Consider the following 13,884-nt stretch of genomic DNA (forward strand, 5'->3'; position numbering starts at 1 on the left):
GCAGCTGGGATTACAGGCATGCACCACCATGCCTGGCTAATTTTTTGTATTTTGAGTAGAGACGGGGTTTCACCATGTTGGCCAGGCTGGTCTCAAACTCCTGACCTCATGATCCACCTGCCTCGGCCTCCCAAAGTGCTGGGATTACAGGTGTGAGCCACCACGCTCAGCCCATGAATAAATATTATGTTAAGCCTCTGTGATTTGGGGGTCATTACAACAGACTGCCTGCTCAAACACAGTGACAGAAAAAGAGGCACCAGTTTCTGTATCTACAGGGAGCAGTTAAGTTTATGAGCAGGGAGCAATTAAGTTTATGCGCAGGCAATGGGAATAATGCTGTAATCTGAGAATAAATGCAATCAATCAAAAGATCATCTTATGTAACCCAAGGAGTTTAGTCTTCTTTGCTCAGACAGACAGATCTTTATTGGCGTTTTCAACTTATTTTGATCACAACTTCCCAGCAAGAAATACATCTCTTACATTGCAACCAGTTCTCACATTTAGATGTATGGGTGAAAAGTTTCACAAAACAGTATTTGCCTTTACTACATGATGCATTCTGGCCTACTTTATTCTGATTCATTGCTGTGTAATGCTGGTGGCCACTTGCTAATTGATTTCCCATTTTAACTAATGGGCTGGGACCCACGGTCTGAAAACCCTGCCTTACGCTGCAAGCATTTCTGTGATCTCTGCGAGCTACTCCATACAGGTAAAGACACGTGAGGTAAACTAGGAAACAACTTCTGCTTTTGCAGATTAGAAGTGAAGTTGACATCACGCAAGTACGAAAAGGCTAAACAATTGACAAAATTTCCACTTGAGCAACCCTGGGGAGCGCAAACAGGAGGAATCGGGGCAAGGGCGACTTGAAGAAAGCACTGGCAGATCACGCACTTTAAGGCAACTCTACACTGCACAATGTCAAATAACCTAGCGTGGGGCGGCACTAAATGGCTGCAGGAAAGCGGAGTCTTCTTCCACATCCGGCGGCTCCCCTCGGATGTGAGCGCTGGCCCAGGGTGTGTTTACAGAGGTGAGGGCTTCCCGTGGACCCTTCTCGTTGGGAGCGCTTAGCCTCAGGGGCGGATTCGGGGCACAGGCAGATGACGTCCACAGACACCACAGGAAGCCGCCACCAGGGGCGTGGAAGGGCCCGATGCTTCGTCTGGGATTCACGGCCGGCAGGGCGGCCCCTCCGGGACAGCACAGGGGCTCACCTCTGCGCCTCTGGGGGTGCGGGGAGAGCCTCGCCCTCCACGCTCTCCGGGGGCCCGCCCGCCCCAGCCCCTGCCTGGGCTTCGCGGGTGGACGGTTGGGGGCCCCGGGCGATCCCCAGCGCGTAGCCTTTCTCCTTCTCGTGGGTCTTCTGGTGCTCGGCTAGGGCCAGGCTGAAGTGGAAGGTCTTCCAGCAGCCTTGACAGGCGTAGCGCTTCCGGCCGCCATGGCTGCTGTGGTGCTCCATGAGGTGCGAAAGCCACGCGAAGGCCTCCCCGCACTCGCCGCAGGCGTAGGGCTTCCCGCGGGACAAGCCCAGCTCGTCAGCCCCGGGGCCCTGCCCGGCCGCGAGCCCTGCGCTGTGGCCGGCGCCAGAGACACCCTCGAGGCTCTGCCCATCACCGGAGACACCCTCGAGGCTCTGCCCGTCGCCGGAGACGCCCTCGAGGCTCTGCCCGTCCCCGGAGACGCCCTCGAGGCTCTGCCCGTCGCCGGAGACGCCCTCGAGGCTCTGCCCGTCGCCGGAGACGCCCTCGAGGCTCTGCCCGTCGCCGGAGACGCCCTCGAGGCTCTGCTCATCGCCATCCTCAGGGTGCGGCCTCTTGGTTCCCAGCCTCGCCGCGCCCGTGTCCGTGTCCGGGGCAGGCTGCTTGATGATGCGCCGCCTCTGCGAGTCGGAGGCAGAGCCAGACTCCGCGTCCTGGGGGTCCTGGGGGTCCTGGGGGTCCTGGGGGTCCTGCGGGTCCTGCGGGTCCTGCGGGTCCGGGGCCTTCCCAGGCTGCTCTTCCTCCTCCTCAGTGGTGCCCGACGGGGGATCGGCAGGGGCGTCCCCTGGGGGCGCCTCCGCAGGCAGCTCAGGCACCACCCGCGCGGGGGCGGCCTCTTCGCAGGCGCACCCAGCGGTCTCCTGCTGCCTCCCGCCTTCTGGAACAAGGTCAGAGCCCTAGCGTGAGCGCCCCGCCCAGGGCCAGGGAGCGGAGGACCCAGCCGAGCCTCAGTTGCCGGAACAGGACACAGGGCTCCGGGCTCTGGATTCCCGCGGGGCTCACGGCTGTTTGGAAGCAGCGCTGTCCCTCCCAGGCTGCCCTACAGCACGCGCCCCCCCTCCCAGGCTGCCCTACAGCACGCGCCCCACGCCTGCTGCTGCATATGTGGGACCTGGCGGCCTCCAACAATGGAGGCCACCGACAGGACAGGAAGGACAGCCCCACTGAGCCCGGGCTCTGGAAACCGCGGCTTTGGAGGTCTCCACCCCTCCACTAGCTTGGCCACGAGATGCACGATGCAAGCAGAGCCTGCTCAGAGCGCACCCTCCTGGAGGGAGGGGCCCAGCTGCCAGCGAAGAGAGCGGTGTCAATAGCTACGGCCAAACCCCCAGCGACAAGCTCCCTAGCGACAGGCACCCGGGGCCCACCACCCCAAGTCCGCCTGTAGGTGTTCTCGTTGGTGTGCTGGCACAGAACCTCCAATGCGGCAGAACGGCCACCCCCTGGGACCCATACACAGATCCTGGTAACTAACACCACTGCCTTTCCACTGACCAACTCTTGGAGTGATCTGTCATGCAGCAAGAGACCATGGATGTAACTGGATTCCTGCCTCACTCCGACATGGTGGTGGGAAAATGGTGAAGCAGTCGATGCTGAGGTCTTTGCTGGAGCTGACGGCACTGGGAGGGGACCCCTCAGCCTCTGAAGAAAAAGCAAACCCCACCGGGTCCTAACACCAATTCAACCCAACCTCACCTGGGAGGCCGCTTCCTTGTGAATCTCTTTCCACCAGCTGGAGTTCCTCAGTGTCCAGCCTGGAGGCAGCGTCAGGCTGGGAAAGCTGATACCCTGAGTGGGAATAAAAACCAAAGAAATAAAAGAGGCATCAACACAGAGTAGCTGATGGGTGTCGTGTATTGTGGACCAGCCACGGCAGGCTGCAGCCCACTTCCTCTTCTCTGCACTGGGATCCCCACCAAGGCCACCTCCCTGTCAGGCCCCTGGACAGTGGAGCAAAGAAGAAGGAAACGCTGGAAGGGCGACAGGGCAGGCGGAGGCAGAACTCAGGGAAAGCAAAGTTAAAGACATTAAGACAAAAAATGCTCAGGAGTCTGAGTGGGGGGACCTCCCTAAAAGGAGGGTTTCTGGGGCAAGAATGTCTACAAAAGAGGAGACCCTTGACCAGGCCATGCAGGTGAGGCCCTGTCTCTGGGCAAGGAGGGTGGCAATTTGGGGCCAGGAGGCCTTTCCAAATTCCAAGACTTCAGTCCTACAGGCAGGGCCTGGGCAGAACTCAGATGTTTAGATCAGAAAGGGTTGGAGCTTTGGCAAATAAATTCAAGCTCAAACACGTTCAAGTTCAAATCCATGTAAGACATTACAGTGTCCCAGCCAAAGCCCCTGGGGTCACAGTTTCCTGCACCAACCCCTGCGGGAGGGGTTGGGGAGTGAGGTGTGAGCCCGAGGCAGGTGAGTCTCACCCCACAGGAGCAGCTTCCGGTAGCTCTTCAGGTTCTCCTCGGCAGGGTCCAGGTGGCCCCACTCCTCCATGTGCTGAGGCTCCTCTGGAAAGGACTTCAGCTTCTGAAATAGCCGTACAGCCGTGGCTGAGACCTTCCACCTGCCCTAGAGAAGGGAGGACCCGCCGCAGCCCCACAGCCACAGGAGCCGGCTAGGAGTCAGCCCCGGTCAGGGGCTCCAACCCAGGTGCACTGCAGGAGGCAGCCCCCTTCACACCACAAAGATTCCACCCTCACGCTCCCACCAGGTTGGGTTCTGGGCCTCCGCGCTGTGGACATTTGGGGCCACAGCCCTCTGCTGAGCACTGGTGATGGGGAGGGGAATGCCTCTAAGCTGAGGCCAAGCCCCTCACCCTGGGACTCATGCCCACCCACCTGCTCGGTGTTGGCAGGGCTGGCCTCTTCGGTCCTTGCTTCTCTGACCCTCCTCTGTTCCAGAAACAGGGAGTCTGGAGAAAGCCAGGCTGGGGAGAGGGGGAGGCAGAGCTGAGGTAACGAGCTCCCTGTGGCTAGGTTCCCCCAAGGGTCAAGGAGTCCCCACTGCCTCCCACACAGGCCCCAGTGTGCTTATATGACAGCAGCACCCAAGGCTCAATGGACACTACATCTGTCCCTGATTTACAAAGCAGGGCGGTGGCCACAGGGCTTGGGTGGCCCCAGAGATGCCCATTCAAGTCCAGTAGATTCGTGGAAATCTTTTTTTTTTTTTTTTTTTTGGTTTGTTTGTTTTTTAAAGACAGGGTCTTGCTCTGTCACCCAGGCTGGAGTGCAGTGGCACGATCTTGGCTCACTGCAACCTCCACCTCCTGGACTCAAGCGATCCTCGCACCTTAGCCTCCCAAGTAGGTGGGACTACAAGTGCACACCCGGCTAATTTTTGTATTTTTTGTAGAGATGGGGTCTCCCTATGTTGCCCAGGCTGGTCTCGAATGCCTGGGCTCAAGTGATCTGCCTGCCTTGCCCTCCCAAAGTGCTGCGATTACAGGCATGAGGCACCGTGCCTGGCCTTCGTGGAAATCCTAAAAAGCAACACCACATAGTGCTGGGCTGTATCCAGGCCAGTGGTCGCCTCCCATGCTGGTAATGAACAGCCACAAAACTTCTGGAAAACCACATGGAAGTTTCTATTTTATGTGAAATGTTGAACTCACACACCATTTGCCCAGCGGTCCTGAGGAGCCCACCCACAGTGCCCAGAGCCTCACATATGGGGCACACAAGTCAGGAGGTGTCATGGCAGCTTCACTCCAAGGGGCAGAGAGTCCACCTCTAAGATGGAGATGGGCTAAGCACGTGATGCTGGGCAACTAAAGAACCAGACCCAACCACAGCCTGGAGGACCCACCCCATCTGAACAGCAAGCACTCAGACACAGCACACCATACACAGGGAGCCCGACCCCAGGCCCTGAATGTGCATGTGTGATGTGCAGGGAGACATGAGGGACTTGCATCAGGACACTTGAGACCCTTTATTTTCAGAGGGTGCATGGTGGGGGGTTGGGAGATTCTTTTCTTTATGTATTGATGCTTTTTCACTATTTGTGGCAAGTATGGATTATCTGCATAATCTCTGAAGACTAATTTAATAAACAATGTCTAACATTCAGAGGAACTACAGGAGGATGTCCCAATGATAGCGTGGACCATGGGGCCCCTGACTCCCTGGCTGCTCTCCTGCCCTCTCCCAACCACAGGCCTCTGCCCACCACCTAAGGCCCAGCAGAGGCTGCCAGGCTGGCTGGGCACTCACGTGTCTCAGAAGGTGCTGGGATCTCCCCAGCTCCGCGGGCCTGGCTGGGGCTCTCGAACTCGCCTGGTAGCAGCAGAGGGTCCATGTGCCTCTCGTACACTCCATCACTAAGAATTGAGGATGAGCCCGCAGGGGAGCCCAGCAGCATCCCTGTCAACAATGGAGGTACCTGTGACCCCAAGAGGTCAGGACACGCGCCAACAACAATCACACAGTTAAACCACAGGGACCTGCAGGTTCCAGGGCCTCATCACGACCCATCCTGCACCCTCATCCTTGGACCAGGAGACCTCCGGCCTGCAAAGCACCCAGAATACTTACTGTTAAGAGGCTGGGATGGGTGCAGTGGCTCACAACTGTAATCCCAGCACTTTGGGAGGCCGAGGTGGGCAGATCACAAGGTCAGGAGATCGATACCATCCTGGCCAACATGGTGAAACCCCATCTTTACTAAAAATACAAACATTAGCTGGGCATCGTGGTGGGCACCTGTAATCCCAGCTACTTGAGAGGCTGAGGCAGGAGAATTGCTTTGAACCCAGGAGGTAGAGGTTGCAGTGAGCTGAGATTGCGCCACTGCACTCCAGCCTGGTGACAGAGCAAGACTCTGCCTCAAAAAAAAAAAAAAAAGAGGCTGGCCGGGCGCGGTGGCTCAAGCCTGTAATCCCAGCACTTTGGGAGGCCGAGACGGGCGGATCACGAGGTCGGGAGATCGAGACCATCCTGGCAAACACGGTGAAACCCCGTCTCTACTAAAAAAATACAAAAAACTAGCCGGGCGAGGTGGCGGGCGCCTGTAGTCCCAGCTACTCGGGAGGCTGAGGCAGGAGAATGGCGGGAACCCGGGAGGCGGAGCTTGCAGTGAGCTGAGATCCGGCCACTGCACTCCAGCCTGGGAGACAGAGCGAGACTCCGTCTCAAAAAAAAAAAAAAAAAAAAAAAAAAAAAAAAAAAAAAGAGGCTGGTCCCTTTCCCTCATTCTTCTGGCTCCCTTACATCCAGAAGGCAGATGTGAAGGCAGGAGCCCAAGCAACTGTCCTGGCCCCTGAGAACCAAGGAGCTGCCTCACCAGCTTGGGAAACTTAATTATCTCAGGCAAGCCATAGCTGGCACTAGGGCCTTCCAGGACCCCCTCCCCATCTCCTCTGAGCCATGCTTCTCCTCTGGGGCAGCCCACCTGGCTCGTCCAGGACATCAGCGAGGCCCTCCACCAGGGAGGCTGCCTTCTTGCAGCTCTCAGGGTACTGTGCCACCACCCAGGGCCGGACCTTATCAGGCAGAATGCCCAGGAACTGCTCCAGCACCAGCAGCTCCAGCATCTGCTCCTTGGAGCGCGCCTCAGGCATCAGCCACTGGCGGCACAGCTCATGCAGGCGGGCCAGGGTCTGGTGGGGCCCGGCAGCCTCCTGGTAGACAAATTCTCGGAAACGCAGGCGGGAGAACTCCAGGTCAGCAGGGGTCCTCTCAGGGATGGTCTCGGGTTCTTCCTGCTGGGCTCCGGCTGCTGACCCTGGCGTGGGCAGATCCAGGGGGGTTGGGGAGCTCCTGGGGGAGGCAAACGCCTTCTCCAAAGGCAGCATCTTTCCAAAACGGCACTGGAAAATGCGACACTGTCTAACCGGGGACAAGGTGGCTCCAAAGCAGAGGTGCCAGGGATTGCCAGGGGGCTCAGATGGTGCCAGAACCCACAGACCTGCAGAGGACACGGACAAGACAATGGCCTTGCATAAGGCCAGGGCACAGCCACCCCAGCTGCCAGAGAACAAAGACACCATACCCAGAGTTCATGCAGATTTCCAAGAAACCTGCTTGTTAGGCATCAGAACCTCAGTGTTGTACTTGTGTAGATAAAAAGTAGCATCTAAGTGGAGGGTAACTCATTCTGTGCATTACCAGAATTTTTTTCTTTGAGACTGAGTCTCCCTCTGTCACCCAAGCTGGAGTGCAGTGGTACAATCTCGGCTCAATGCAACCTCCACCTCCTGGGTTCAAGCGATTCTCCTGCCTCAGTCTCCCCAGTAGCTGGAATTACAAGCATGTACTACCACATCCAGCTACTTTTTGTATTTTTAGTAGAGATGGGGTGTCACCATGTTGGCCAGGCTGGTCTCAAACTCCTGACCTCAAATGATCCACCCGCCTCAGCCTCCCAAAGTGCTGGAATTACAGGTGTGAGCCACTGCACCCAGCATCATTACCACAATTTTTAAAAAATCAGTCATGAATAGGATGAAAATGAAAAATTACTTGACAATCTCTATGTAAACCTACATGTAAAAACCTTGAAATAGGCCGGGCGCAGTGGCTCATGCCCATAATCCCAGCACTCTGGAAGGCCGAGACAGGTGAACAACCTGAGGTCAGAAGTTCAAGACCAGCCTGACCAACATGGAAAAACCCCATCTGTACTAAAAATACAAAATTAGTTGGGCGTGGTGGCGCACGCCTCTAATCCCAGGTACTTGGGAGGCTGAGGCAGGAGAATTGCTTGAACCCGGGAGGCGGAGGCTGCAGTGAGCCGAGATCGTGCCATTCCACTCCAGCCTGGGCAACAAGAGCGAAGCTCCATCTCAAAAAAAAAAAAAAAACCTTAAAATATTAGTAAACCCATCCTAACCATGCATGCTTTATGCTTCATTCTAGATTTGTGTTTATACCAGAAATGCAAGGTCTGTTTACATTTAAAAGATATATTATGTGGGCCAGGTGCAGTGGCTCACACCTGTAATCCCAGCACTTTGGGAGGCCGAGGCAGGTGGATCACTTGAGGTCAGGAGTTTGAGACCAGCCTGACCAACCTGGCGAAACCCCATCTCTACTAAAAATACAAAAATGAGCTGGGCATGGTGGTGGGCACCTGTATTCCCAGCTACTTGGGAGGCTGAGGCAGGAGAACTGCTTGAACCCTGAGGCAGAGGTTGCATTGAGCAGAGATTGTGCCACTGCACTCCAGCCTGGGCGACCGTGAGACTCTGTCTCAAAAAAAAAAAAAAAAAAAAAGATTAGGGGGATGTCAATTTCTAATAACATGAAGGAGCTGTGTCAAGACTGTTCCTGCAGTTAAAACCACCACAAATCTGAAATGAAATTATTTAGAAAAAAGTGTAGGGAGTGGGGGGCCCCCTCTGGAGGCCACTGAACCCCCGTTTCTAGAAATGGTGCAGAATGTAGGCCTCTACCAAAGCATCCACAGAACCAGGCAGGAGGGGCAGGAAGTACCCAGGAGCAGTGACAACGGGGGTGGCGGGTGGGGGAGACCACAATGACTGGGAGAGTTTAGGTCCTGCCAACCCGTGCCCCAACCTCAGCTGAATCCCCGCATACAGGGCGGCCCCATCATTCAAGTGGAGCCAGTATTCAGGATGAGCTCCCTTGATTTTAATTGTGCACCAACAATGAGCTCACTAAACAGAACCCAGCAGGTCAGAGCTGCCCAGGCCTCCCGTCGGCCTCAGGCTCTCATGTCACTGGCTACGGACACACAAGGGTGTGAACTGCAGCTGTCCAGCTTCTCCCAGGACCCGCCTGGGTCTGAAGGTCCACAGAGCCAGCTGGGAGGGGACTTCCCACAGCTGCAGGAAGCCCAGTTTTACAGGGAAAACCAGAGTAAACCGCACCAGGCCAGGTGCTGTGAGCCCTTCTCAGGTTGTCAGGTTCTGCTCCAACAGGATATGGGGCGCAAAGACCTCGCCGCTGTGGGGTGGGACGGGGTGTGTGATTCCACAGAAATGAAACATCTAGACCAGGCAAATCTATAGGGATAAAATGTAGACCAGCTGTTGCCAGGGGCTGGGATTTGGGGAAATGAGGAGGGACTGCTAATGGGTACAGGATTTCTTCTTTGAGGGGTGAAAATGCTCAACGGTGAGTACTGTATATTAAAAACCAATGAACTGTCCACTTTAAATAGGTAAACTTCATGGTATATAAATTAATAAGCTGTTTAAAAAACTAAACAAAACAAAGAAACAAGGCTGGGCACAGTGGCTCATGCCTGTAATCCCGGCACTTTGGGAGGCCAAGGCAGGCAGATCACCTGAGGTCAGGAGTTCAAGACCAGCCTGGTCAACATGGTAAAACTCCCTCTCTACTAAAAATAAAAAAAAATTAGCCAGGTGTGGTGGTGGGCACCTGTAATTCCAGCTTCTCAGGAGGCCTGAGGCAGGAGGATCTCTTGAACCTGGGAGGTGGAGGCTATAGTGAGCTGAGATCGTGTCACTGCACTCCAGCCTGGGTGACAGAGCAAGACTCTGTCAAAAAAAAGAAAAAAGAAAAAACCAGAAGTTTGCAGAGAAACAACTGTCAACCTCTCTCTCTGTGGCTAGCAGAGTTTAAAGGGAACTGCAGAACTCTAAGTGCTGTTGGAAGACATTCTACACAAGCTTCCACTTAACTCAAGCAAAACAGACCCATGACATGCCATCACCACCACCGCCACGATACCTCTGCCTTTTCACCACCACCACCACGATACCTCTACCTTTTCACCACCACCACCACGACACCTCTGCCTTTTCTGTCGCCCAGGCTGGAGCGCAGTGGCGCGATCTCGGTTCACTGCAAGCTCCACCTCCCGGGTTCATGACATTCTCCTGCCTCAACCTCCCGAGTAGCTAGGACTACAGGCGCCCACCACCACGCCTGGCTAATTTTTTTTTTGTTTGTATTTTTTAGTAGAGACGGGGTTTCACCGTGTTAGCCAGGATGGTCTCGATCTCCTGACCTCATGATCCACCCGTCTTGGCCTCCCAAAGTGCTGGGATTACAGGCGTGAGCCACCACGCCCGGCCCCCCCGCTTTTTTTTTTTAAACACAGGGTGGAGTGCAGTGGTATGATCATAGCTTACTGCAGCCTCAACCTCCTGAGCTCAAGCAGTCCCCCCACCGCAGCCTCCCGAGTAGCTGGGACTAAAGGTGCACATTACCCACACCTGGCTGATTTTTAATTTTTTTTTTTTTGTAGAGACAGGGATCTCACTATGTTGCTCAGGCTGGTCTGTAACTTCTGGACTCAAGGGATATGCCTGCCTGGGCCTCCCAAAGTGATGGGATTACAGACGTGAGCCACCGCACCCAGCCCCACCCTTTTGTTACTTCATAGGTCTGAGCTCTCAACTGGCCCCTTCGGGAGACCTTTCCTCTGCACTCCTTGCACGCCCCCACCCGACACCTGCTCACTGCTCACTGCCTCCGCCTTTTACCTCCCTACTGACCGCCTCCCCGCCTGGAATGTGTACCCAGGAGAGCAAGGGTTCTTCACAGGCAGGTCCCTGGGCCTGGGCAGAGCTGGCTCAGTGTGTGTGGATTGCACAAACAGTGCAGTTCTGCTGAGGGGTATGCTGCCAGGGCCTCATTTGTTTTTGGCTGTTGTGGACCCTCATGTCCATCTCTGTGGGGTCCTTTCTGATCTATTTAAAGGACATATGGAGAAGCAGGATAGCTAGGGCACGGGGGACAACCTACTTACGGCAGCCCCCGCCGGGGTGCCCTCTCCTCACACACTCCACCCCCTGCCAGAGGACCCTCAGACCCGAGCACCTGCCTGCTCTGTGACTGAGCGCTTTCTCATGATTTAATCTCTGAGGTGGGTAAACTGCCCACTTTCCCGTGACTTTTTCTTTACAGCTCTATGAACTAGTTAACGAGTTCCCTGTCTGGCTCCATCTTGCCACTGTCCCCATCTGTGGCTTGTCTTTTCACTCCATGCTGTCTTTTGGTCACAGGTAATCCTCTAATGTTTCTTACTATCTAACGAGCTCTCTTTTATTTTTGGAGACAGAGTCTCGCCCTGTTGCCCAGGCTGGAGCGCTGCGGCACAGTCAGCTCATCGCAACCTCTACCTCCTGGGTTCAAGCAATTCTCCTCCCTCAGCCTCCTGAGTCACGGGGGTTAGAGGCACTCGCCACCACGCCCAGCTAATTTTTGTATTTTTAGTACAGATGGGGTTTCACCATGTTGGCCAGGTTGGTCTCTAACTGCTGACCTCAAGTGATCCACCCGCCTCGGCCTCCCAAAGTGCCAGGTTTACAGGCATGAGCCACTGCACCCAGCCTTCAACCATTTTTTAAATTGGACTTCTGAGTTCAGAAACCCACTTAAAAACGGTTTCTTTCCCTTGGGATTAGAAATACATCCTCTCTTTTGGGAGGCTGAGGCAGGCAGATCACGAGGTCAGGAGATCGAGACCATCCTGGCTAACACAGTTAAATCCTATCTCTATTACAAATACAAAAGAAAAAAAAATTAGCCAGGCATGGTGGCAGGCGCCTGTAGTCCCAGCTACTTGGGAGGCTGAAGCAGGAGAATGGCGTGAACCCGGGAGGTGGAGCTTGCAGTGAGCCGAGACTGCGCCACTGCACTCCAGCCTGGGCGACAAAGCGAGACACCATCCCAAAGAAAAAAAAAAAGAAAAATACATCCTCTTATTCATCTTCCAAGAACAGAGAGTAGCAGATATAAAGGGCCAGACAGTCTCAGTTTCAACTACTCAACTCTCCCTTGTGGCAAGTAAGCAGCCAGAGCCCTGTGTGTACCCACAGGTTTGGCATGTTCTTACACACCCTCATTTACAAAAACAGGTGGCCAGAGGTGGTGGCTCACACCTGTAATTCCAGTACTTTGGGAGGCCAAGGGGGTGGATAGCTTGAGCCCAGGAGCTCGAGAACAGCCTGGGCAACATGCCAACACCTCGTTTCTACAACAAACAGAAAAATTAGCTGGGCACGGTGGTGCATGCCTGTGGTCCCGGCTACTCTGGAGACTGAGGCTGGAGGATTACCTGAACTCAGGAGGTGAAGGCTGCAGTGAGCTGTGATCACAACACTGCACTGCAGCCTGGGTGACAGAGTGAGACCCTGTCGCAAAAAAAAAAAAAAAACTAGCCAGGCGTGATGGCTCACACCTGTGGTCCCAGCTGTGTGGGAGGCTAAAGTGGGAGGACCCCTTAATCCCAGGAGTTGGAGGCTGCAGTAAGCCATAGTTTGTGCCACTATACTCCAGTGTGAGCAACACAGCAAGACCCTGTCTCTAATAAATACAAAGAAAACAGGTCACTGCTGGCCTGCAGGTGGGTATGCTAACCCCTGTTCTGGAGCCTCTCCTGATGGGAAGCGTGATGCCAGCTCTACCCCCCGGCAATGGAGGCACAGAGCTCTACTTGGTGTATGGACAGAGGTGTGGTCCTGCGGGCATGTGATTTTGGCTTTCTTAGGACGCCAGAGGCACATTCACCTTGCAGAGAACCTGTCTCCACAAAACAAATTGTGAGCTCCATAATGTGTGTGCACAGAACCTTCCCTCATCAGGACCTCACAATCCCAGAGGGGTAGGAACCAGCAGCAGCCCCAAGGTACAGGTGGGGAAACAGAGGCATGAGGCAGGCAAGCACTAAGGCTGGGACCCCACCTGCAAAGTGATGCTGCCACTCGTCATTCCCCCCTCCAGGCCCATAAGCCCACCCTTTAAGAGGCTTCCTGCCAGCCCTCCCCTCTAGCCCTCATGGCCTCCACAGTGGGCAGGTCCCAGCCAGCTCCCCCCAGCCCCTCTCCTCCTGCTCCAGCTTCCCAGCTCTGAGCATGGTGGAGGCATCAGGGTCTAGGTAGAATGAGCAAGGGTCCTTGGCCATTGGCAGGGGTGGGATGAGGTGGGGAGGATGGGACACCCTCTGGCTGGGTCACTGGCCAAGACAGTGGGGGACACACATCAGCCGCTGGGGGCAAGCACGGGAGCTCCTCTCCTCTGTGCCCTTCCCCCGTGAGCCTCTCTGGGAAGCCACCTCTGCCTCCCCTCCCTCCATTCACCTGCAAAGCAGAGGCTTCCATGGAACCAGGGGTCTCCTAAAATGCCCAGCTGCAAGGAAGCTGCTGCGTCCTGTGAAAACAGCCTCTCCATGTTCATCTCCCTTCCTACTGGGACCCTGATGCTCACAGCCAGGAGGATGAGGCCATCTGAGGAGCCTCCAGAAATCTCTGGCCTTGTGTCTTCTTGCCTCCTTCAGCCCCATCCCTGGTCACACTGTCAGAAGGACTCTCCTCTTAGAGATCTCACCAGGGCAGGTGCGGCAGCCAACATCTATAATCCCACAGCCTGGGGAGTCTTAGGCAGGAGGATTGCTTGAGCCCAGGAGTTGGAGGCTGTAGTGATATGATTGGCCAGGGCACTCCAGCCTGGGCGACAGAATGAGCCCGTGTCTCAAAAACAAACAAAAAAGAGACACCACTGGGACCCTTTCCTGCCACAGCCTGCTGGAAAGAGGCCACACCTTTCTGGGGTCTGGCTTGGTCACTGGGCAAACCTCCATCCCCCAAATCTTGGGACCGTCCAGGATTTGCCTCAGATAGGATTTTCCTGGAGCCCAGCCCCCCAGCCTCAGCAAATGAAGCAGTCTGCACAAGTTGGTT

General features: G+C 55.3%; 1 protein-coding gene and 2 long non-coding RNA genes across 28 annotated transcripts in view; 1 reads left to right on the forward strand and 2 right to left on the reverse strand.

The window, feature by feature from the left end:
- Positions 1 to 406: 406 nt before the first annotated feature.
- ZSCAN18 (zinc finger and SCAN domain containing 18) overlaps positions 407 to 13,884 on the reverse strand; it is a 38,301-nt gene continuing 24,823 nt past the window's right edge. For 12 of the 26 annotated variants that reach the window (XM_077980128.1, XM_077980118.1, XM_077980130.1 and 9 more), the window contains 6 exons: positions 6,663 to 7,178; positions 5,486 to 5,635; positions 4,109 to 4,197; positions 3,695 to 3,797; positions 2,970 to 3,062; positions 407 to 2,148 (listed from right to left, as the gene is read on the reverse strand). In XM_077980128.1, coding sequence (XP_077836254.1) covers positions 1,223 to 2,148; positions 2,970 to 3,062; positions 3,695 to 3,797; positions 4,109 to 4,197; positions 5,486 to 5,635; positions 6,663 to 7,065 — 1,764 coding nt within the window. In that variant the 5' untranslated portion in view covers positions 7,066 to 7,178 and the 3' untranslated portion in view covers positions 407 to 1,222. Of the gene's footprint in view, positions 2,149 to 2,969; positions 3,063 to 3,694; positions 3,798 to 4,108; positions 4,198 to 5,485; positions 5,636 to 6,662; positions 7,179 to 13,284; positions 13,675 to 13,884 lie in introns of all 26 variants that reach the window. The other 14 variants (XM_077980135.1, XM_077980121.1, XM_077980132.1 and 11 more) reach the window with 3 other exon arrangements.
- On the forward strand, positions 10,424 to 13,662 carry LOC144337131 (uncharacterized). Its single transcript, XR_013409801.1, has 2 exons — positions 10,424 to 11,284; positions 12,251 to 13,662. It is a non-coding gene; the product is annotated as an uncharacterized LOC144337131 (long non-coding RNA).
- On the reverse strand, positions 10,425 to 12,365 carry LOC144337142 (uncharacterized). Its single transcript, XR_013409815.1, has 2 exons — positions 12,151 to 12,365; positions 10,425 to 11,675 (listed from the first exon to the last, which is right to left on the reverse strand). It is a non-coding gene; the product is annotated as an uncharacterized LOC144337142 (long non-coding RNA).

Source organism: Macaca mulatta, chromosome 19 (assembly GCF_049350105.2).
Source record: "Macaca mulatta isolate MMU2019108-1 chromosome 19, T2T-MMU8v2.0, whole genome shotgun sequence".
NCBI lineage: Eukaryota > Metazoa > Chordata > Mammalia > Primates > Cercopithecidae > Macaca > Macaca mulatta.